The 25,998-nt window shown below is 41.0% G+C and overlaps 1 protein-coding gene across 1 annotated transcript in view; it reads left to right on the forward strand.

The window, feature by feature from the left end:
- The window catches only part of znf385d (zinc finger protein 385D), a 128,980-nt gene that overhangs the window by 82,888 nt on the left and 20,094 nt on the right, over positions 1-25,998 (forward strand). The window contains exon 4 of the mRNA XM_049583493.1: positions 3,543-3,711. Coding sequence (XP_049439450.1) covers positions 3,543-3,711 — 169 coding nt within the window. The remainder of the gene's footprint in view (positions 1-3,542; positions 3,712-25,998) is intronic.

The following is a 25,998-nucleotide window of genomic DNA, read 5'->3' on the forward strand; positions in this document are numbered from 1 at the left end:
CACAGTGTTCAATATCTTTCAACATGGTCACAGTGAGTATTCATTGTTATATTAGAGAACTGTATCCTGGTCAGGGTGGAAAAGCCTCTGAAGTCATGAAGTCTGCATTGTTTATCCTGCTCCTAAAACCTGGCACTTCTTATGCCCTTTTTAAATAGGCATTGTGCAAATTTGCAGGAAAGCCCAATCAGTCTTTTTTCAGCATTGGCAGTATAAAAACAAAATCGGGGAGTGCAGCAAAATGCCGCCTACCTACTTTTGTTTATACAGAATGTCCCTTTTTCGGAGCAATGGGGGGCGTGAGCAAGTAACAAAACGTGTAGCTCAGCGTGTGACGTAAACAGTGACGTACTCCAAGGGAAGCTGGTTAGTCCTTCGGCGATTCTCTCCTGTCATTTGACGGTTAATGGCCTCTTTGTTTGTGAGGGCAAGGAGGGTGCGCACTCCCTTGTCTCCCCAGTTGCTCATCTTTACAGTGTCTGTCAGGTTTGCGTTTCCCTCTTGCTACTAGCTGCTCGCTAATTCCTGCTATCAGCTGTTTCCTGTTAGTCCACTGCCAGTGGGTCGCACGTGCAGTGTCATCAACAGCCCCTCCCATGGCGGAAGGCCGCTTCGTTCTTTTTAAACCAAAAAGGGTTCCACCAATATGTCTACCCTACGAGGCGAAAAATTGGGCAACTTCGATCAACTCGCCAATCCAGCTCTGTGTGTCTAAACGCTCACAGCTGGCCGGCAAAACGGCCCAACATTTGCCGAAAATCTGGCAGCGTAAAAGGGGCTTTAGTCTCCTCGTCTAGTGAGCCGGACTGGACCCTTTGGTGGGCCGGTTCTGGCCCACGGGCTGTATGTTTGGCACCCCATGTCTAAATTATCAACATTACTAATAGTTCTAAATGAGCGTTTATTAATATGTAACCACAAAGTAGCACTATTCTCTATTTTTCTCTGAGACCTTTCCTTTGTTGGATTGGACTCTGTTGCTGGCCAAGCTAGGTAGACTCAAGACGAGCCAACACTGTTGAGGTTTTGACAATATTTTAAGAAAAGTGCCCAGGGTGTAGACGTGTAACACACATTTTAGTTGACAATATGTAATAAGATTTTTTGGATTTGGTGTACGGGCTACACATTAGAATGTAAGAATTTCTTTAGGCCCACAGCAATGATAATGTGTCAAACCCACAGGGAGCCACAGGAAATGGGCTAAAGGGTTTCATGTGGCTTCAGAGAATCAGACTCACAAGAACTCATTCCCAGATGGAAATTGTGATCACAGTTGCTCTGATGTTAACTGAAGAGATTTACAATTAGAAATAGAAGTATAAAGTATGAAGTATGTGAAAAATATAAAATATGTAACAATATAAAATATGTATAATGTGCTGAGTATGTAGAGTGTGTAAAAACATCACATGCTACATTACAATGTAAAAAACTAGTAAGTTAGAAATATAAAAATATGTGTACACCACTGCAAGGCACAGCACAATATAAACGTATTAAGTAGAAATAAGTATAAGAAATATATACAAAATATACAGAGCTGTAGGTTGCCTGCCTCTGTTCAAAGTATTTCATTAATGGGTCAGAGTGGGGATTGTCATTCGTTTTGAAGTCAGAGACTTCTTTTCTTGGACCAGAATTTTTTGCTAGTCTACCAATTTATTTCTCTCAACAGTGCGTTGATTAATGCATCATGATCCTGCAAAACTCATGTCCCAATATAGAGCGTCTTTTCTCATTTTACCCCAATGTGAAAACAACATTTAAAACAATCGGACCATGGCTTAAACCAGTATTGTATTTGAATACAATTTTAAGATACTTATACTTATTTATTTAACCTTTATTTAACCGGAAAAAAAGGCTCAAGATTACAAATCTCTTTTTTAAGAGTGTTCTAGCAAAGACATGCAGCAACGTAAGTAACAGTCAGCCAACATAGAACAAAAATACAAAATCAAAAATATGCAAAAAGATATTCCTTCAAAGAAACACAAAGGAAAGTATGTTAATTTATGCTTTAAGTGAACCAGTAAACCAAGAAAAACAAGGGCAACTTCAAACAATACAAAAGACCAGCTTAAATACACTCTGACACTGGCATATAGATAATTGCATACAGAATTCCTGCAACAGTGCTTTGAAACGGCCGAGAGGAAGCAGTGAGTGTGATGTTAAATCCTTCTGAGGAAGATTCATATATGAAGCTGCATACTTAAAGGCTTGTTTGCCAACTCTGTATATGCCCATAGGTATAGACAAGGACATGTTCTGTGAATGGAGAGCAGCCATTTTCCATTTTGGCTCAATGTACACACATAACTGTACTTTACTTAAGTATTTATATACTATGCTATTTTATTTTTCCACTCCACTACATTTATAAAACACTGTGACAGGGGACTGCATAATAAGCACTTTAACTCTGATAATTTAAATACATTTTACTGATACTTGAATTCAGAGCTTTTACTTGTAATTGAGTATTTCTACACTGTTTTACGTCTACATTTACCTAAATAAAGAATCTGAGTACTTCCTTCACCACCGGCTAAAACAACAGACACTAATTGCTGAAGAGGAACAAAAGGGAACAGGAACAATGCTTTGCTTATTTTGTAATGCAGAGAGGACTACCTTGAATGGTCCCTTTGTCCCAGCAGTCTTTAGTGAATATCCCCACTGTGGCCCATAAATAAAGATGCTTACAAATGTCTTCTGGGGATGCGTGGTTGGTGCACTTATTTATTCCAAGAGGCAATTGCATCTCTCCTGATACCTTGCTTCCTGCCACAGGCAAAGTATGCAGGGACGTGTGCAGAGGTAAACAAGGACAGCTCAAAGTCTTTGCATATGTCCCACTTCTGTGTGCCTGGGTGAATATTTTGTGAAGGTGAATCTTAGTGGCGCTACGTGTTCAGACTTTAGAGCAAACAGACACTCATAAATAATACATCATGGGTCACACAAATTTCTTAATCACTGACATCCAGGTGTTATTTTTTATTAATAAAGAAATTAGCTCCATATTCACACCGAACGGTCATCTCATTATCACCCCTTTATAGTTTGAATAGCCAGACAAATCTGAAATCTCAACAGCTATTCAGGGGCTGGAAGTGAGGAGAAATGACTGATATAATGGGTTCATTTTGCAAAAAATATATCTATGTATAAAATGCAGCTCATTGCTCAAGAACAATTCATTATTTTAAATTACAAAATGTGCCTTTTGGGTAAAATGGAAAAAAACACTCTTGAAGTTATTCCCTCAATACATCCAAAAAAAGCACTTACATTACTTCGAAAACCAATTACCTGGATTTATTAATAATTTTGTAAGTGCAGATTTTATTTTTCAAATGTTAACACTCTTTGCTGGCCTGCAAGACGTATCAACTGTCTCCTGCTAATTATGTTTAGTCTGCTTCATTGACTCTGACTGTGTTCTTCTAGTTTTTATATTCCATTTCATCCTGGCTCCGTGTGTTGCTGCTTTCCCAGCGTTAAATCGAGCCTGTTATTTGTTCTCCTCACAGAGCCAGGCCTTGGCCCACTACAAGGGGACCAAACATGCCAAGAAGCTAAAAGCCCTGGATGCTCCGAAGAGTAAGCTCAAAGGCTCAGTGGTCACCAAGGAGACCGCCAACCAGGAGATCGCCAAGGGCATCAACACCTTGCAGGTCCCCAACGGCACCGACAGGAAAGGTTTGTGTTTTCCGGCTTGCTGCACATTCCCCAACACATGTTCTTTGTTGTTTTCTTTTTGTAGCTGCTGCCCTTCTGCTGAGAATTAATGTTAGACCCAAAAAAACGCACCTTTTTGGCATTTTACATTTGCTGCACTCACTTTAGGAGTTGGATGGACTCACAGCTGATTATATCAACCCTGTGTTAGCTGCTCTGCCAATGGCTGGCTACAGACTCAGTCAGTGTTCATACGTTGAATTTTAGACGAATGAGGCAGGGCCACAGTATGCTTCAAACATGATGCTTGTCGGATCATTTTGAGGCTGTGATCTGACGTACAGCAGCGCTGTGTGAAAAAACGTGGCTCCTATTCATGTGAATGGGACTGCCCAGTCGACGGCATGCAGGGCTGCTTTCAGTCTGAATGCCTCTAAGAGTTGTAAACTCCTCTAAGACAGCAGAATTGGGGGGGATTTAACTTTTTTATATGAAGAGGTAAAAACATCAGCAACACTAGTATTATAAAGATCAGTTTTATTGTGTGACCAATGTATGGGCGTATGGCTACATAAGTGTAATGCATTCAGTCCTTTTATCTTCATTCAACAGTTCGTATGATTTCCTACAAATTAGCTCCCCACAAATGACATTACGCGCTTAACATAAAGATACATAATTAACGTAGAGTTATGCAGGTTAGATTTAGGCAAGAAAAGTTACTGTGGTTGAGTTTAGGAAAACAAACATGGTGATGATGTACCTTGATATGACTCAAAGTTCACTCTGAACATTGGTCTCTTGGGGAAAAATCATTATTTTGTGACCCATCCATCACCCATACCAACCTGGCCTCACTCCGGAGTCACCAAATCTCAGCACTTGGGCAGTGATTTGCAGCATCAGACACCAACAAAAAGGCTGTCAGCGTCAACGCAACGGGACAAGAACTAAAGTTAAGGCAGCAAAAGTCCGATTTAGGCAGGCAGGAGGGGTGGTGGATGGGTCCAACAAACATTGACTGTGTTGTACCAGGAACTGCCCATTGTTCCGACCATATTAAACCCATTGTTCCGAAGTCCGTTCCGAAATCATCATGATACCCTGTGGTTAAGGTTAGGCACAAAAACCACTTGGTTAGGGTTAGGAAAAGATCATGGTGTGGGTTAAAATGAAAAAGAAAGTGACAAACACATAAGCCGTGAGCCTGCTCCGCCTCAAGCTATTCCCAGCTGATCCAGAGCCGGTCGTGGCGCAACATCAAGGCAGAAATACGCCCGCCGGGAGCCGTTCAGCACCACGGACTGTTGGACTAATGGGATGGACCTGTTGTACCAACGTAGTGCGTTTATTAGTGCAATGTAAACGGTAAATTTCCTGTGAAAACTGAAGTGTATTTTGAAAAGAGACAATGCATGTAACAGGTAGAACTTGACACAGCGTCCCATGACGTGAACACCCAGGGTAGAAATTACAGTGAGAATGTGTTGCCCAAACCTACGTCTTTAAGGGACCACTCAGGACTGGTTCCTGTATACTGATACATGATCGCAGCCTTCCAAAATACGTTGCATGCGAATTTTGGTGCTTTATTTTTTGTAGGAAAACGTGTGAACACTGCATAAGAACAGCCTGATTCACTTGAGAAAAGTAATACTACTCTTTTTCCTGAATTAACAAGATTGTTAGGGATGCACCAATTTTGAAATTCTGGGCCGATAGTGATATTTTCATATTGTTGAAACACAGGAATCCACACTACAAAAAATAACTAATCTGTTTAAAAGTAGTAAAGCCCTTCATTACACTTCCTTTGAATGAGCACAACTCAATCATACAAATGTATGAAACAACCTTTAATATAACCTTTCACATCAAAAACATCAGAAACAATATATCATAATTCCCCTGTGATTTCTATTTTATATTAATGTGAAAACATCAATAGATTTTTCTTTCAAACAACTGTATGTATTAAAACTTCTCTCTAAAAAGTACATTTTACAAGATCACATTGAACACATCATGAGAATGTTATAATTTACCTTTCCCAAATACTAATTTTTGCTGAATAGAGCTTGAAAGCATCATAATGTAACTCAATGCAACCTCCATGCTGCTAACTGCTAACAGCTAACGTTAGCTAGCTCTCTTCCTGACAATTTTAAAAACGACTCCTTGTTCGCAATGTAGTTTTATTAGGGAGACAACAGGTTACGTCCTCTGTCGCAACAGTTTACTGCATCCTTTTGCCCCAAACTTGGCCCGTGGAAGATCTCTGTTTGTCCCAAATCCATTTCCTGTTCTCCCCAGGACACCGGCTCCTGCTAATCATCTCATCATGCAACAGTGAGATCACAGAGCCCACCTGCTTCACAGTCACAGTGGTCTTCTTGTATTTGCTCATTTATTTAAGTCTGGAGCCCTGGTTTTTCACAACTGACGTGACACAACAGAAAAACTTGGGCCACTGCCATTGGTACATACAATGCATTATGATAGTTGATAAAGGCTGCCAGCGGAAAGCACTGGTTTTACAATAAAGTTCTTTGAACTTCAGTGTAGCTGCAGTGAAAACAGGTGTTTAATTCTCTCCCAAGCCCTCTTTTTCTCTATTCTTTTTTTTTTTCACTTTTCTCTTTGTAAAATCGAGTGCAACATCATGAATGCCTCTGAGGAGAGATCGTCTGAAAGGGTGTGCCATCATCACTGTATGTGCAATTCATTACGTTGACACTGCAAAGACACGTAAAAGCCGCAGAGTTCTTGGAGAGAGATCAGGAAGGCAGCCACGGGGAGGCTGTGACGGCAGGCCTTTCATCCTGCCTTTGAGTTTGGCCATTCAGAGCAGGTACTCTTTCAGATGTAGTTGTTGTACAAACTAGTTTGTTTAAAGCCGTCAGAATTCTTCAGTTTGCAGGCATTTTGCAAAAAACGTTGCAACTTATATAACCGTGTACTCTGCCTCCTATATTGGATTTGTACTTTGCATTTGCCTATTATCCCATTTTTAATTACATTTATGCCAGTGCACATTGTTGTGTGCCGACTGTGTGTAACTTAATATTCATCACGTTGCAGCCAGGTGGCTGTTTAAATCCGGTTATCTCGGCCAGGTGTCTGCCGAAAAACATTCTTATTCTCTGTGGAACTCCTGCTTTAAAGCATGTTGAAAAAGTAAACAAACACGGGCTGCAACTTGCAGCATCTGACAACAACCAGATGCAGATTATTTCAAATTATTTTATCTGCTGTGTTTCATATTGGTCCTGTTGAGGATAACGTCTCTGGCAGCTGAGAGTGCTGCTGAGGAGGCCTGCTCTCTCCTTCTCCTGCACTGTAATATTCCTTAAGCCGCCTGTTATTATGTCATGAAATTGGCCCAATGAAAGTCTTCCCCTTTAACTGTAACAATAGAAGTTTTTTAAAGAAATTGGAAACACATTGAGCAGCCGCACTCTGGGATTAATTTCACCACTACCCATGCCTTCTTCCAATGTTCCACAAGTATTTAAATTAGGAACACATTTCTGGAGCTCATCGTGTACCATGACCTATTTGTCAAGTCTGACCTATTCATGCTCGCTGCTTAAAGGTTGCTTGAGGTGAAAACACAGCCATTAAATGGTTGAGATGCCCGACCAGGTATTCATGTCTCAGAGGGAATGTGAGGGTGATTTGGGCTCATAAATGCTACATGCTGTTAATAATGTTCATCTGAGGAGTTCAAAAGTAGGTGAGAAAACACTATTAACAAATACTTAGTTCTACATGTTTAACCTCACAGAGGTCACATGCTCGTCTTTACGTTATTTTAAGAGCTTTACACCTGGCAGCATTCTGCCTCTCGTCCCACAGAGTTTGTAAGCTGCTATACAAATATCAAACTGTTAAGTGGAGCAATTTGCACTTAAGCATCCGCTGAGCTAATCCATGCTGCAGTGTGTCGTCATTTAGCGTAAGAGAGCTTTGAGGTGATGTCAAGCAACAGTGGTTTTATGTCCAGACTAAAAAGCTCTCCCCATATTTACTTTACTCAGCACATACATGTGAACTGAGAGACTTTCTCAGTGACGTGGGTTACTAGGAACTATCATGCTCTTTCTCCCAGGTGGTGGTGCCTCATGGCTCCCTTCACTAATGCTCACTAATTCTAGGCTAGTAATTTTAGCTGCAACATTAGCTTCCTGGCTATTATTCGCTTCTTCAGCCTAGCTTGGAGCAACTTACTGAGCTGACTGAAAAAAGTTGGCCATTACATTATTATTTGAGCTTAAAGCCCTTTCCAGCTCACTCTTTTTCCCTTCCTTTCTGCTCTGGCATCACAATTTATGTGCAGGTCCTGGCGTAGCAAGGAAACTCACTCCAACATTAGTAATATCTACCTTCACAGCGGTTGCGTACAGGCTCAGACTGGCCATCGGGCAATTCTGGCAAATGCCAGATGTGGGCTTCAAGGCCACCAACGGCAACGCTGAGAGAAAATTGCAGGGGGAAAAGAAGACACAGAGAAAGAAGAAAGACCTGCCGGCTCCGGCCCACTTGATGTTGGAACAGCTCATCTGATTAGGGGTTACACAGTCCCAAAAGTGTCAGTAGCCAACTATACATTCAGGCAGGTGTAGTGGTACAGCTGTCATCACCTCCCCCACCCCTTTAAGTGTTTCTTGTCCTATCATATAATGTCAGAGGTCAAGCAGGAAATAAATGAAATCAAGCAGTGGTGGGTTGTTGGTAACAATAGGGCTGCATCAAGTAAAATTTATTTATATGGTGCTTTTCGCAGACATCTGTCACAAAGTGCTTCACAAGGGCAATACAGCAAGAAAGAAGTCATAGAGACATGACTACGTGAGCTGCTTAGTGGAATGTGCACAACTAGCAAAAGTATTTGCACACACACAAGAAAAAAGAAGAAATCACACTACACAACAAAAAAGAAAAGACTCATATCATTTTCAGGAGGTTTTTATTATAACACACATTGTGCTAAAGCAACAATAAACACTGTACTGTGGTTTTTTTGTTGTTGTTTTAGTAATGGTGATTGCTTATATTTAGGATAAACGTGATTATTGCAGCTTCCCCCGTTCCCCCACTTATGGGCGACCCTGGATTTAAAATCTTAGATGTATTCCTGTAAATGTACAGCTTGGCCCTTTCGAAGGGGTCACATTTTGTGCAGTTTTTGTTCAAACATTTTATTCACTGTTTCCTCCTTACTCATCTTTTTACAAACACAGAAAGGACATGAACTGCGGGGTGTTTGTGCTGCGGGAACCTTGAGCATGTAAGACCCGATAATTAACCAGACGGATTTTCAGCGATAGAAGCTTCAATGATAGAAGATAACTGATGTGCAGAACTCACTTGCAAAACACTGACTACATTTTCTCTTCTCCTTTATTTCATTTTTAAATGTCAGCTGACATCTGAATTGCACATCAAATAATTATCATATTTACTAGGAGCTATAGTAACTAAATTACTTATCCTGCTACATGTAGGTTATCTAGCAAGGGTCAGGTATGGAGACTGAAATTGTTCAGTATAAGATGATTAAATGAAGCAGAAAATAAATATTTAGTCAACATATATAACCATAAAATTGTAATCATCATTATCATGAAATGTTATTTTGTACTTCTTCTTTTCAGTTCATCATAGACCAAATGATTTACTAAAGTAATTCAGTACCCCGACTAAGAATTTTCCTAGTCGACCAATAGTCATCATTTAGGGCCATTAGTCAACTAGTCGGCTGCATGTTTATGATATTAATTTAATTATTAAATGATATATTTTGGTGGTTTGAGTTGAAGGTGTGAGAAAGAATAGTATCAGTAACATTGTTAACACTGTGCTACATTACAGAGAAATACAAAACCATACTAATGACCCTTCATTAATATAGGCCTATATTTTATCTCCAAGTGCACGTCACACACTGAGCGAGCCGCCTGTTAATGACGCTGTGGGCTAATGGGCATGTAGCTACTTCCATGTTTCAGATGATACGTCATGTTTGTAGTCGACCAATGAAGATGAGTTTACATATCACCTTGGGTTCGTCCTTCACCTTCTCAAAATGATCCCACACTTTGGATTTCCTGCCCGACATGTTATTAACTAGCCTGTGGAATAACCGCAGGTACCAGCCCTGGAAATTAGGGGCCGTAGAGATACCGTGTCTTTAACCGCCTGGAAAACGTGAGGTCAGGAGCTGTTTATAAGTGTGTAGGGACAGATGTAAAGCTCTGGGTAGCCCTGCACTAACATGATCAACTTTTCCGATTTATCAGACTGAATATTTACAGAAGAAGGGAAAGATATCTGTCGGCTGTGATTGGTTTGTAACCTGACTCCTGTCTGACTGCTGAGCATGGCCACTTCCTGTGTCTGTCCTTTCAAATTAAATTCCCACATTTCTGATCATATAGGTTTCAATTTATTTTGACAAGATGCAACTCTTAGTTTCATATTTTGTTTTGTTTTTTGTCTCTTTTTTGTCTGCGACTAAGCGACCAATGAATCTTGCCAATGACCTCTGTGGTCGACTAACATCTAGTCGACTATTAGGGGGCAGCCCTCGTAGTGAGTGACACATATTTGTTGTGTTGCATCTGTACTCCAGTGCATTAGGTTTAAAAATAAAAACTTAACTCTTTAGTCTCACTCAATACAAACTCATGCTGTGCAGGCAAACAGCAACAAATCAAGCCCATAGATTTCTGTCATTGAAATTCCACAGGAGACCTTCAGGTGATTTTTAGTAAAATGAGTCTTTGGTTTCAATATTTGACTAAAACATTATATTATGCTGATGGAGCGTAATATAATATTATAGTGTCAGAAAGAAATAAGACAATTTTTACATGTCTTAAGGCTACTTATTTAATTCTAGTGTTTGCATCCATATCGGGTGAACACTGGCATTTGAAGCCTTATTTTGTTCCCAATATGCTTTGTAACCAGAGTGCTATACAGATGGGATTCAGGCATAGACCTCCGCCCACTCTACCTGCACCGAGATACCCATCTGTAATGGACTCCACACATCCCTGACACCAAACATACACTTACAAAACACACAAAATTGTAAACACATTATACACGCGCAGAGACCTCAAGAGACAACAAGCCTTCATAACCACACAGACAAATGGCTATTAATCATTTCAGTGCCCTTAAAAAAAACACGGCACATTTCGGCACCATCTCACTATCATATCTACAGTGCGCGGGGGTGGCGGTTTGTCACAAGTGGCACTAGGTAATGAATATTAATGTGCTCAGATGTCAGAAGAATTAATTGTCGAGGTGGGTAAATGCTGCATTATCTGTAAGGCTGGAGTATTTGACGGTATATCAGTGGCAGCGAACTCGCTCTAATGAAAAGCAGAGTTCAGGGAAGAGTAATGGCTGTAGTGAGAGGAGGCAGAAACAACAGGGAGGGAGAGCTCTATTTGCCTTTGCAGATTGGGCTTTCAATGGGTTTGTTTTGCTCTAACATTACCAGCAAAATAACATATTGGGTTTGAGATCATTTTATTCCACAGCACAACATATCCATGCCGCGAACAATGTAAGGTGATTGCTTAATTTTGTATCAGAAATAGACCTGATTGTGTCATTCAAGGAGCTGCAGTGAGAGTGTTTTGTTGAGGCAGCTGTGATTTTGTAGGTGTTCACTGTAAAATAATTTAATCAGGTTTCGCTGCCACCTTTAAAATGTGAGTGAGGTGCTTACTATTTAAAAGTTGGCTCATGAGCGTGAGTTTTGTAAATGTGGAACCACCTCAGTTAAGTTCAGATAACGTACAATATTATGTTTAATAAGCAACTGTTTAGTTGATGTAAGTTGTGGACACTTTGTGAGACAAATTGACCTATGGCTAAGTCACGCCCCCTCCACTCACTCGGACAAACTATCACACATTCAGTGACCGGCGCTATGGCAGGTGTCACAGTACACGGCATTTTACAGGAGGCAATTGATGATTTTTGGGGACATAACGATCAGATGTCATTGAGAAGTAACCAAAAGGGCCTAAACTACGCATTGGAGGGATATATTCATCATTTTATTGTTGAGAAGGTCGATGAAAAGCTTAAATTACAAGCCAAACATTTACAGGTCACAGTGTACGCTTGTGAACCGCATCTCGTTGCCGTCACCATCAAAGACAAGAAGTTAAAGTGCCACTGAAGTTAAGGTTTTTGGCTCAGAATATGAGAAAAGGATAACGGCCTTTTTACCATCTTTACCAAGAGTGTCTCTCCGTTAGTTTGGTGCTACAGTATTTACACTGAATCATTCAGCATAACGTTTGCCGACCTTTGCTATCTCTGCCATTACAGATAAGTTAATGAAGCTAAGCTCCAGAAGTTAACGTTAGCTTAACTAGAGCCCTTTGGACAACAGCTAACAATGATGCACGATCACCAAAGTACAAAACTAGAACAAAATAGGCTAATGAACTCCCAGCAAACAAGGTGACATGATGAACAACGCAGCTAGGAGCTAACGTTAGGCTAACTTTAGCTAACGTTAGCTAGAGATGTTAAAGATAACTTTATATTTCTTTCCAGCAAAGTGACAATATGTTGCCTCAAACACGATGTTGACTTACCTTAGAACAGATGTAGACATCATTGTTAATCTTATTCACGTTGAGTTGATGTTGTGGTCTAATGTTACCACACAACTTTATCCAAAGGAGACACTTTTCTCGGTTGAGTTTAGGAAAGGGTAAAAAATACACCCCATCAGGTCCGTGTACTTCGCAGCCATTCATTTTTCGTATCGAAATAACAAATTGAAACACGGAAAACCAACGAATTATCCATTTTTTGTTTTGAAATGACCAAACGAAAAAGGAAAAAAACGATCCGTCATCTGTTTTTTATTTCATAATACTTACTTACTGTGACCAGTAAGTTGCATTCATGTGGTCTATGAAATGTACAGAGCATGTACATTTCCTGTAACTACTAGAATATTGCTTTATCTGACATGTTATGCTAATAAATAACTTTTCTAACTAATCTACGTCACTCTACATGGACAGCAACTAACGGCATACCACAGAACACATTACACATCCGCAAAAATGATATGCAATATGTGAATTAATAAAAAGTTTTATTACCATGGACCAAACGTTCCTTTTTGTCCGCCAGTTTTCTGTGAAAGTGACGTCAATTTCAGTCAAGTCGGCAACTCCTGTTCCAAAATTATGTCCGAGTTGTTTTTCCGACATGAGCGGGCGTTCATGTACATTTTCCTGGCTGGGAAAATACACATGAACGCCCGCTCAAGTCATTTTTCCGATTATTCCGACACCACATGAATGCCACTTACTGGTCACAGAGAAGAAACAAACAAAAAATAGAGAAAGTAGTTTCCCACAGGGTTTTTTTAAATTCCCAAATTAAATTGGATAACGTATAATGGATAATGGATAACGATTCTTTTTCCGTTTTTCTTTTCTTTATTATCAAATAAAATACGTGAGACGGATCAGTTTTGTTTTCCTTTTTCGTTTGGTCATTTCAAAACAAAAAATGGATAATGGTTGGTTTTCCGTGTTTCAATTTGTTATTTTGAAACGAAAAACGAACGGCCGCGAAGTACATGGACCCCGTCGCCCAGCCTCTCAGAATACCTTGTGTCGGAGTTGCATGCACCCCATGCACACCATTTGACCATTTTTAAACTTAAACTCAAGCTCATAAAACTGAACAAAACTGACTTTCTGCAATGCATTTCAATGGACGTCCAGGCAGACAATGTCCGAGTGTATGGGAATGGCTATACGCACTGTGATTGGCTCATCACGTTTGAGGGCGGGACTTAGCCACAGGTCAATTGTTCAAAGACAACATGTCAGCCTGCACCCAGTGACCCTGTTGTATTTGGGGGGTTATGGACGAACACAATACCAACCTTCTGAAAAATGATTCATGGGGTTAGTGCTTAAAATAAAAAAAATAAAAAATTGCATTTGCTTTATTAGCGTGTACTCAATGATGTTTTTTGAGGTCAAAACATATCATTTTCTTTCTACCAAACTAATTGAGTTTGTCAGATAAGAAAAGACTCATAGGGTTGACTTAATAATGCCGGGGTTGAAACTACTTTAAAAAATGCATACAGATTGTTCCAGAAAATTACATTTGTATCATGAACATGTTTTAGTGAGTTGATAACTTATCTTTAGAAGCTCTAAAACATTTTTGAAATCTTTGAGTAGGATGGAATTAAAGTAAATAAGTTTGTATATCTTAAATAAAACAGTTTGACCACAAACACAACTTTTGGATATATGTTAAATTGGTTCAACTTAATCAAATTTTTGGGGATCAAGCCAAATCATGTTGGTTGTACTAAACTAATTGAGTTTATCAGATTATAAAAAAGACTCATGGGGTCAACTCAATAATGGCAGAGTTGGAACTACTCAAAAAGATGCACACAAATGGTTACCTTAATTTTGTGTGTTCTTCATAGTTAGCACTGTTTTCATTATTATCAGAGAAAGCAAGAGTGGCTTCTATCTTAACGTATTTAAGTTCCTATCATGTCTGTTTTCTACGAACTACAAAAAAAAAAGGTGTATGTGCATGCTGGGAAATCTGCTGTTAAACTAAATGTCTGTCTTTAGAAACTTAAAAGAGATGACCATTGATTCAGCATTGGGGGAGTGGAGTACGAAGCCATAAAAAGTTCCAGTTATAAAGTCACTCAGATCTTTTGCATCCATGGGTCCATGGAGCAGGCGCACCGGCATTTCCTTTCACCATGCCTACAACCACTCCATCTCAGGCTCGCACTTCGGATATGGCTGCTTTTAAGACATGATTATTTAAATGTTCATACTTGAAAGATGGAAATCCTAGGAAAAAATATCCACAATTTACAGATGTCTCATTTCCTGTAAGTCTTTTTGGGCCCAGTGGCATCACATGACAGATCTGGAGGGTGTAATTCCTTGGTTTGGCCACTATGTTAAATTGGCAGTGCCCAGCGCCGCTCCTGGGCTGTTCCCCACAGCAGGCATTAGGGACGGACTCCAGAGGTCTGGTAAAGTCTTCTTAAATCCACGTCAAAAGATTTTTTTAAATGTTAAAACTTGTAGTCCTTAGAACCAATTAATGCCGACTGAAATTACATAACTTGAGGCAATTTATCAGCCTTCGCAGAGCTCCCAGTGGAGAAAAAAAACACACATTTTTTTTCTTTACATTTGCAGTAGTGCTCTTTGAGACGACAGAGTTTAATGTGTAAAATCAATTTTCTGAGTTGAGTTAACTCTCAGCAATACGTTCATCAACTCACCTCAAGTCAAAAGACTTTAAGTCACAAGGTTTCATGTTTATTTTATGTTTAGGTTCTGAAATGGTCTAAAAATGAGAACTAGAAATTTTAAGTTGAATGAACCTGAAATGCATAAAACTTTAAATTTAGCTAAAGCTTAGTTGATTCCACTAATTTCCTGAGTAATGTTTTGGGGTGTAAGCATCACATTTTCCAGGTTTTTGTAAATGATCTCAGGAATGTCTCTGTAGCACCAGATGCATGCAGAAAACAAACCGCCAGACAACTTTAAATTCATTGTGGAATGAAAACTGTTCATTTGGATTTCACAAGTCCATCTGCCGAGCGCAGTTTAAGTTGATGTGTAAAAACATAAGTGCATCGTCCTGGAATAATGAGTCTGCGTGAAAGCCTGTAATCACAGGATAGGTTTCATAAAATTTGCCGAGCACGTGTGTTCCTTAACTCATCGCTGAACTTGTGTGTGTCCTGAGATGGATGGACAGCTGGACACAGTGAGATGGTATAGATTAGCCGGGTGACTCAGTGGCTGCCTGTCAAGTTTGTGTGTGTGTGTGTGTGTGTGTTTGTGTGTCCTTCCACCAAGCGCCAGAGAGAGTAGAGATAGAGCGAGAAAGGCGAAGAGGGAGAGAGAGAAATGCCCACAGCACAGCCCGCCATCTCTCAGTTCCAGTCCAGTGCCTGAGGAAATGTACCCTGATATTAGCTATTAAAGAGCAGATTGTCAGGGGAGCCATGCCAGCACTGACAGCAGCTGTACAACGGAGCAGGCTGCAGGGAGGCAGGAGGCTAGCTAAGGCTTTTTCCCTCCACAGCCTTCTTCCTCAGGTCCCCACCGGCTGCCGGCGCCCTCCGCCACCCTCCCCACCCCACTCAAAAACTGCCTTTGTGTCTAAGTCTGCGTTCATATGCGCTGGGTTGGAAAAAGCGCTTACAGACAGACGTCAGAGACAGCAGCAAACCTGATGAGTGTGTGATTAGATTGGCTCCATACCTGTGAGGTGCTGCAAATGTTCTCATTTGTGGGGATTTTGGAAGGCAATGTGTAACCGCAGAAACTTCCCAACAGAAATTAGGTGCGGATCATTTGCTTTCAGATGAAATTGGAAAGAGATAAATCAGTGTGAATTCAATTCAGTGACTCCTGCCACTGTTAAATATCTGAGATAACGTTTCTTTTTTTCCCCCTCAACAAAAAAGATGATTGCAAGCGTCGATGCACACTTATTTGTGAATGCAAATTTTTCACCTTATCAATCTTTTATTCTAGGAATATTCAACCGTGACTCTTTTCTCATTTACTCGCTTTGAATACTGACAAGGAAGGAGGAGGGAAAAAAATCACAGACGTCGAATGAAATTTGACAGAACTCAAGAGCCATGAGGGATTTCTGTCCTTTAAGTTGTGACAGCATATAATAAGGCCCAATCATTTTAATTAAAGAGCTTAATCCAGCTTCATTGAGAAAGGTAATCAGATCTCGGGGGAGTCCTGTGATTGCCTGAAAGTCTAAGTAGAGTGGAAGGATTTCAGAGCAGCATTTCTCGACTATCGCCAAAGCAAATCTCAGGGGGGGCGTCTGGAGAGGCTGAGGTACAAATGGAGGAAAGAAAAGAGGCGGTGTCCTGTCTCCAAGGGTCGCAGCACCTGTCCTGCTCTACCTTTCTCTTGATTCTCTCTATCTTTGTTACCTTCACCACTCCCACCCTCTCAATTTCTCTCTCTTTAATTGTGTCCCTTACTCAATTACTCTCCTTTAATGTTATCTCTTTCCTCTCACCGTCTCACGCCCCTCACCTACCTCCCCCTTTTTCTTCCTCCTTCACACACTTGATTTTCCAGTGTTGTTTTGCCAAAGTTTGCTTACTTTTCCAGTTTATCTTTTTCCAACTCTATCTTACTCGGTCTCCCAAATCTACCCTCTTCCATTCTGCTTTCCTATCCTTTCTTTTACCTGGCCTCTCTGTCTCTCTCTCTCTCCTCCGAGTTTGCTGTCGGGCCATACCAACTTTAGATTGATCACAGTCATTACCTCCATTAATGAGAGGGGATTGAGTTCTTAACTGGGCCTCGCAGAGCCAGTTAGGTCACACTGACTGGGGATATGGATTACTGGAGGCTTCCCAGAGTGCACGGCGTCCTAGACCAGCCAAAGTACACTTTAATCACCTGCCCTTCCAACAGCAAATGGCTCTTTAATGACACCGTGCTTGATGGGTTCACCCCAACACAAGGGCAAAGACGAGCATGTCTTAACATGGGATGGCCTCACCAACCAGGCTTAGTAATAAGTCGGCAGACAAAGACAGAACCTTCCTCGTTCTTGTTGATTAATACTAATTTTATTCACTCTATCATAGAGAGATTAAACAGCTATGAGCTTCGACTTCTGTCGTCCTTACTGTAGCGAGAATGAAAGGATTACTCAGCCATGTTGGGAAATATGCTCGCCCATGAAGGCAATATTAGACGAGACGCTCTGTATCAGTTTCATCTCTGTACGTTCATTACGGGTGGGGGTACTGATATGTTTAGCCTAGCTTAGCAACAAACAAAATGGCCACCTCTGCTGTGTCAAAAGTGCCTTCCAGCAACTCTTTATTTAAAAATCATTCATGTTTGACATTTTGGGGAAATACAATTATTTTCTTTATTGCTGAGAGTTGAAGATACAGTTGGTAACTTTAATTACAGTCAAACAACTCATGTTTTAAATGTTTATTTCAACAACAGAACACAAAAGGGTTTGGTGTCTAGACTGCAGCCTCATCGCTCCCCATAGATATCTTTACATTGGATACTGGGGAGTGATGATTAAATACAGCTCATAGAAAACAACAACAACCAATCAGAAGCAAGAGTCTTTAATGCAACGGTCAAATGTGCGGTCAAACTGTCAAATTAGGCAGCGAACTTATTTTAGTGTACTGTTTAGCTGTAAATTTGGAATGTGTGCTCCTGCAGGTGGGCGTTGCTTTGTTTTTGCTCTGCTTTTCCAACATGGCGTCCAATTGGGTCACAAAGTCCTTATGGTGTGACGAATGAATGACGTGAAAATGCAAAACTTTACTGCAAATATTTCACATCAAAACTATTCATACCAGCAGCAATACGAATTTGCGACAGTCCGCCCATGGGTGTATTACCAAACAGGCCTATTCGGATCCAGGCCCAGGCGCCCAAGGGCTCAGGGGGCCACTAAGTCATTGCATTTCTTGTCAAAGCTTAGTCATCATGCCCCAAAATCCTGGAAAAAGAAAAATGGAAGGAATAGCGTCATACTTGTGTTTGGCCATGTTGTCGAGCTAGTTTGCTGTCTCTGTCAAGTAGCTGTCTGTTAGTCACTCACTTTACAGCAAAGAATGGCACTTCAAAGTAAAAGCTCTGTGCCAGAGATTCACTCTACATCAAAATCAAGAGTGTTTTTTACAAATCCATCCATCTAGAATAGAAGCATGTCCCACTTTTGGACCATTACCCATCAGTTGAGAACCACTGCCCTGAACATTTACGTTAAAGAAGTCACAAAAAGAACCATCATGATACATTTTAAGAGATTGTTTCTATCCATTCAGTGTTTGCTACAGGATTTAAGTGCCTCCTGTCATTCTTTTAAATGATATTTTTTGGAGAGGTTAGAAGACACTTTTTGCCTCATCGCTGGCAGCAAGGGCGTAGGTTTTGTCTCAGCATTGGGGAGGACATACGAAACATGGTACATGATAAATAGACTGCACTTGTATTGTGCTATTTAAGCCTTCCAACCCCTCAAAGCACTTTAACAATGCATGTCAAATTCACCCATTCACACACACACAGTCACACACTGGTGGCCAAGGCTACCTTACACGGTGCCACCTGCTACCAGGTAGCCATTCACATGTACTCACACACCAATGGAACAGCCATCAAGAGCAATTTGGGGTTCAGTATGTTGCCCAAGGATACGTCAACATGCAGACTGGAGGAGCTGGATATCGAACTGCCTATCTTTTGATTAATGAACAACCCACTGTACCTCTGAGTCAGAGTTGTTTGGGGTCTGGGCTCCTTTGCCAGAGAATTTTAAGCATCAAACACTTAATTTCACCAGTTGCACCAATATGTGTTTTTTTCTGCATCAATTTGTGGTGGGAATGTCTTTAATTCTGTCAAAAACAGTCCTCTGCTACTTTCATCTTCCTACTGGGGGAACAAATGCACATGTTTTAAATACTGAGGGGGACATATCCCTTGAACCCCCCTCAAAATCCATACTCATGGTTGCCAGCTTTTGATCAACACTACTTTATTCTTTGATGTGCTGTTGACTGGTTTTAGCAAACTCCCACTAAACAAGCTGAGCAGACTCCATCCAGTCGTGAGACTGTGAGATGCAGTTAAAAGAAACTCAGTAAAAAGCTTGTAAGTGGACCTTGAGATACGATTATGATAAGATGTGAAACTACCGTTTACAGGGTGAAAAATGAATGTTTCATGCTCAATATTAGAAGTGTTGGAAGGCGTCTTTTTCCTCCTTTGGAGGCTATTTCCCCCTCCTTCCTTGCTCTTTGCAAAGTTTGGCTAAACAAATCATGGAGCCATCTCTCTACTGAATTCATAAAAATGAAATAGATATCGATCTTCACTCTCCACATTTCAGAGAAAACAAATTGCCGAAATGTTGGAGTATTCCTTGATAATAGCCCCCGAACAATTTACTCTCCCCAACTGGTGTTTGCTTTTCAAAACGCTGGGTCAATGTAGAGTTGGTCTTTGCCAGACAAACATTCGCTTGGTGAGAAAATGATGCAGTTTATACTTTCCAGCTGTTGATAGATGAAAGAGGAAAATGAGTACAAAGAGAAACAAAAGCAATCTTCAGCAGTCAGTAGAAATAACACCACAGCAAAGACAAAAAATAATCATTACCAATGACCAGAGAATCTGATTACCACTTCAAGTCCGCTCTGATGGTGCTTTTATTTTAGCTCGCTCACGTCGAGAACAGCTGCCAAATCTCAATGACGACTCACAGGCAAAAATGAATGGCTCAAATGAACACCAACCCTTTACTTGCACTTTTCTGGAACCACACTCAACCGGTGACCGCACCATTGAAAAGCTGCCCAGAGAAGCAGGTGTGATGGCAGCTTTTTGCTCGCTGGTGAGCACGATGAGATCGAGTGAGTTAATCGCTGTGATTTCAGGTTGTTTTGATGCCTGGCACACCGGAGCCGACTGGGAGTAGGTGGTTGCTAATTGCAGGGAGCAAAGAGGTCGCTGCCGCTCTGCTCGTGGCATAAACATTATTCATCAGGAGTGACAAGGTCAGCCACATCATAAATAGTTCACAGATTAATTATTGTTCTTGTGGTAATGACTTAGGCTTGATGGGACGTGGTAATGTAAAGTTATACTTAGGTCGATGATGGTTTTGAAACCACTAGTGATTGATCAAAATCGATGGTCAACATTCCTGAAAAGGTGTTTTGCTTTCAGCTTAAGTTTAAATGTAAACGTGCTCATGTCTTTTTGTATTCAGATCACTCTCATCTTGTTAAATCTAAGCATGGCGGTTTTTATATTATGTGGATTGGAAGAACTGGGCAGATTTTCTGGCTCTTGCCTGTAGCGTATTGAGCCTCAGCTCAAATTAAACAGAACATAAATTACACACAACTAATAACCGAAGTCACCGGTCCCCTTTTCAGAGTCCAGAGACCTTAAATAAATGTTCCAGTCATGGTATTGAGTGAAACGGCCTGGAATAATGGCCATTTAATGCCAGATGTTCTTCTTTAGATGAAGCAGTATTTAGGCATACTGGTGGAAGTGTGTTTTACTTCAGTAATAGTACTAATACCACACTGTAAGAAATACACTACAAGTAAAAGTCCTGTCTTATGTGAAAGAATGTAAGTATTATCAGCAAACTTAAAGGAGCAGTGTGTAAGATTTAGGGGGATTTAGAGGCATCAAGCAGTGAGGATTACAGATCGCAACCAGCTGAAACTTCTCCTGGTTAGAATTCCTTCTGTGTCTCTTGTTCAGGAGGTTTTTTTATCGTGAGCTGAATTATCTACATAGGTCTTCTCCTCTCCAAAACAAATGGACCCAGTGTTTTAAACTGATAAAAGCACTGAATAAAGCAGTTTCACGTTAAAACAAATCAGTGTTTCTCCGACGCTGTTTGGCATGCTGGAGACTGCTAATGTGTACTCACCTCTTTTTCTTTGACGACTTAAGATTCAGACGTTCAGGAGACTTTTACCACAAGCTGAGTTATCTGCAGGGGTCTCATCCTCTTCAAAACAAACAGGCCAGGTTATCTATACTGGTAAAAACATTGAATAAAGCAGCTACAGTGGCCCACACAAAAACGCAAATGTCCCTATCTAGAGCCAGTGTTTAGTTTGTCCATTCTGAGCCACTGTAGAAACATATGTAGACATAAATGGCTCATTCTAAGGTAATGAAAACAGAACTATTCTTATTATTACTCAGGTGAAGTTGCGGAGATCAAAGGGGAGAGGGAGTAGCAACACAACTTCACCTAATGGAGGCTGATGGTGCCCCAGATTCAAATGTCCAAAAAAACATAATTGAAACCACAAAATATCTCCATACTGCTCATCCGTAGTGATCCAAGTGTCCTGCCCATGTTTCACGGTCTCGCGCAAGGGCGCACACGTGAGCGCAGTGCCCAGAGAGGCAGTTAGAGCTACAGGCTACAATGAGGCTAAAAACAGAGTTCAAATGACGTTTTTCCAAACAACTTTTTATGTTGGTGCTTCAGGACACTTGGATCACTACGGACGAGCAGTATGGAGATATTTTGTGGTTTCAATTATGTGTTTTTGGACGTCTGAATCTGGGGCGCCGTAAGCCTCCATTAGGTGGAGTTTTGTTGCTACCCCCTCTCCCCTTGGATCTCCGCAAGTGATGTGAGGACTCTAAAACTTCACCTGAGCCTCCCTCGGTATATGGATGAGTAGATAATGGCTGAATTTTCATTTTTGGGTGCACTATCCTTTTAAGGTGTAAGCAATATAGAGAGGGCTCTGCTCCAGAGTGTTAGTTACTGATTTTCGGGGTGGAGAGAAAGAAGCTTTCTTTTTTTAGTTTCCTTAAAAGACACTCTATTTCAGCTTTAACACCCCCCTTCACACTCAAAAACAAAAAGGACTGAATCCATACACACTCCAACACACTTTCCAAACTCTGCATCCTCATTGAAGCCTCCGAATCAGAAAAACAAAACTGTTAACACTTGTTTCTAGGACTGGAAAATGTGGACAAAGCATCCATAATACGCAGTCAACAATACACAAGGCAGATACACTCAGTTTATTCTATTATAGTCCATTTCTGTATACATATGCCCATAAATACACACTGGACCTTTGACATTACTAAAGTTACTGCTGCATTAATGTGTATGTTGCATTTTACTGCTGTAAATGTTTAGGTTTGAGCTCATTTTATCCTGCTGGGTACTTTAATCCACAGCTATGCATCATATTTTGCAAGATCATCATGTGTTTGTAGTGTTGCCGTCCTGTGAGAACCACAGATCTCTAAAAAGTCAATTTTTCATGGTGTCAGAAAAACAGCCCTGTTTTCAGCTTTGTGGTGATGCATTTTCCAGCTGATTCAAGGGGGATTTTTAGGAGTTAATTTAGCTTAAGAAGTAGTAAGAGAATTTTCTCAGTGCATTAAGGATCCATCAGTTTATCACAAGCATTCAGCATCGACACATCTGGAGATACATGGTTTTCACTGGACAGAAGGGTATTAAAAAGGCTAATCTGAAAAGTAACTAAAGCTGTCACACATATTTGTCTCTGAGATGTAATGGAGTACATCAGGTAGTATAAAATTGAAATACTCAAGTAAAGTTCAAGTGCCTTGAATTTGTACTCAAGTGCAGCACCTGAGTAAATGTACTTACATTCCACCACTGCTGAAAACACATACAGACACACAGATAGAGGTCACACAGTTGCTGCACCACATTGCACCACCGATGCTCAATCCTCTGCTGGCCAACAGTAATCTATGGACGCCCTTGCTTGAGGTCATCTGGTCATGTGATGGACAGACCCTGTCTAAACAGCATAAAAGGACTGCAGCGGCAGCAGCACTGACAGAGTGAAAAGAGAAACATCACAGCTGCTGGATGTAGTTTTATTGACCACACCATATAATCCAGTTTGTAATTTATTGGACTGGTGCTGTGAGCAGAAATGCAGATATTGTACTGGACTGGTCGTGGTGACAACGGGGCTGAGTTTGTGGTGAAGCTCTCAATTTAACTGTTGATCCATGTCTCACCCTCAGCTGCGGTCATGAACTTTGGGTAATGAAGAACATATTGTGGTTACAAGCAGCCAAAACGGATGGAGTCGCTGTGATGGCACATCCAGACCAAACGCAAAAGAACAAATAGTTTGTGGGAGGTGCTGCGTTGAATTAAGATCCTACACATTATATTGGAATTTAAACAATCAGAGTATTATTCTGACAACCTGTTATCTCCATTTGCTTTTGCTCCATTTTTCTATTCAGTAAAATTGTCACTGTGATAACTCTCTCCTTATGGCAATGCTTCGATGCCATTGGAGGCTTGTCGTGGAGGTCAGAGTATTTAGTTGACATTTTGCTGCACGACCTGGTGTTAAAATCAGCGTAGTGTGTGCTGATATGGCTCGCGCAGCTGCCCGAGAGAGCAAAGCATCTCTGTTGGAAATAATGGCCTTGCTCTGCACAATGTTGAACTTGCATTGCTGTTGTGAAAGCCGTGTTAGGAATAATTTGAGGAGCTCGGTCGTTCTGAAAGGAGCTCGGAGTAGAAGTGTTGCTCCCTCACGCTGAAAGGGGTCAGTTGAGATGGTTCAGATGGTTGATGTCCAAGTGGGAGGTGACCCCAGGGATGACCACTGGAGGAATTATAGATCCCATCTGGCCTGGCAATGCCTCAGGATCTCCCAGGAGAAGATGGAGGATGTAGCTAGGGAGAAGGATGTATGGGCTGTTTTGCTTAGCTGGCTGTCACTGCAGCCCGCACCTGGTAAAGCTGCAGAAAATGGCTGTATGGAGTATCTTAAAGGGATAGTGCACCCAAAAATGAAAATTCAGCCATTATCTACTCACCTATATGCCGATGGAGGCTCAGGTGAAGTTTTAGAGTCCTCACAACACTTGCAGAGATCCAAGGGGAGAGTGGGTAGCAACACAACTGCACCTAATGGAGGCTTACGGCGCCCCAGATTCAAACGTCCAAAAACACATAACTGAAACCACAAAATATCTCCATACTGCTCGTCCGTAGTGATGCAAGCGCGCACACGTGAATGCGGTGCCCAGAGAGTCGGTCAGAGCTACAGGCTACAATGAGGCTAAAAACAGAGTTCAAATGACGTTTTTCCAAACAACTTTTTATGTTGGTGCTTCAGGACACTTGGATCACTACGGATGAGCAGTATGGAGATATTTTGTGGTTTCAATTATGTGTTTTTGGACATTTGAATCTGGGGCGCCATAAGCCTCCATTAGGTGGAATTGTGTTGCTACCCCCTCTCCCCTTGGATCTCTGCAAGGGATGTGAGGACTCTAAAACTTCACCTGAACCTCCATCGGCATATGGGTGAGTAGATAATGGCTGAATTTTCATTTTTGGGTGCACTATTCCTTTAAAAGAGACCTAATATGCTTTTCCTTATTTGCTGTCATACATACATATGCACAATACAATGATGGCTGTCCATATTAAACATGATCAAATTTTCAAATAATGAGGTTCAGTCAGGAACACTCATCATAGTTTTAACCATTTATTATGACAAATGGAAATACAGTCACGTGTGGCACTGAGGGTGCTCCTTGAGGTGCTCCCTGGATTAGACAGCATGCTATGCCAAAACAGGGCGCGCAATGCAAAAAAAACCAACCTGGGTATACAAGAGTGGGCCAGAGCAAGACATTAAATACCATTTTGACCTTAGAGCAATGTCGGGACTCTGAATTAGAAAGATGGAGGCAGAGGTGGTGGAGGTGCTTTGCCAGCAGCAGTGGCAGCAGTGTGTGGCAGCATTGATGTAGCAGGGATCAGTGAGTAGGAAGCCATATTTAAATGAACCGCCTTGTGTGGGAATGGGCTGTGATTGGTGTGTGACTGATAAGAAACAAAGATCCAATCAGATGGCTGTCACCTGGTTACAGTTGGGGCGTATGACTTCTGTGTCCTGTATGAACTAACGCAAAGCTTCATTAACTGTAGGTGAAACCCTGTGAGCAAAGACCTCAGGCTTTAGATGGTTCTGAATACTTTGTTTCCGATATTTTTTTCTACTTTGGCAACAAGATGATGCCAGATTGTGACAGATTTAGCATACACGTCTACATGAGTCTACAAGTAAACGTCAGGGAAACATGGAAACTTTTCCTTGATTTCAGATTATATTCTTGCTAAAACTTGTCTGGTTGTGTGTAGACACATTTATTGGTGATTTTTAACAGGAGAAAATGCTGCTATATGCAGTCATTCCCCAGCTGCAGGAAAATTGCTACATGTAGCTACATGCTAATGTCAGGGAAACATGTAATCTTGATTGCTGATAGTGCCATTCTCTCCCTACTTTGGGGTCATATTCCTGCTGGAACTTGTCCGGTTGTGTTTAGAAGCTTTTATTGGTGATTTTTTTCCCCCTGGTAGATGATGCTATTCTTGGTTACAATCTTTCTTCAGTTGCAGGTACACTGCTACATGTAGCCACATGCTAACTTAAGGGAAACATGTGATCTTGGTTGCAGATGCTGCTAATTTCTCCCCAATGTGGCTTCATATTCCTACTGGAACATGCCTTGTCATGTTAAGAAGTTTTTACTGGTGATTTCTTGCAAAATAAATTGCAGTTATTCCCCTTTACAGTCATTCCCTGGCTGCAACGATGGTGCAGACGCCAAGATGTGGAAGACCATGTAT

The sequence above is a fragment of the Epinephelus fuscoguttatus genome, linkage group LG8, assembly GCF_011397635.1.
Source record: "Epinephelus fuscoguttatus linkage group LG8, E.fuscoguttatus.final_Chr_v1".
Classification (NCBI taxonomy): domain Eukaryota; kingdom Metazoa; phylum Chordata; class Actinopteri; order Perciformes; family Serranidae; genus Epinephelus; species Epinephelus fuscoguttatus.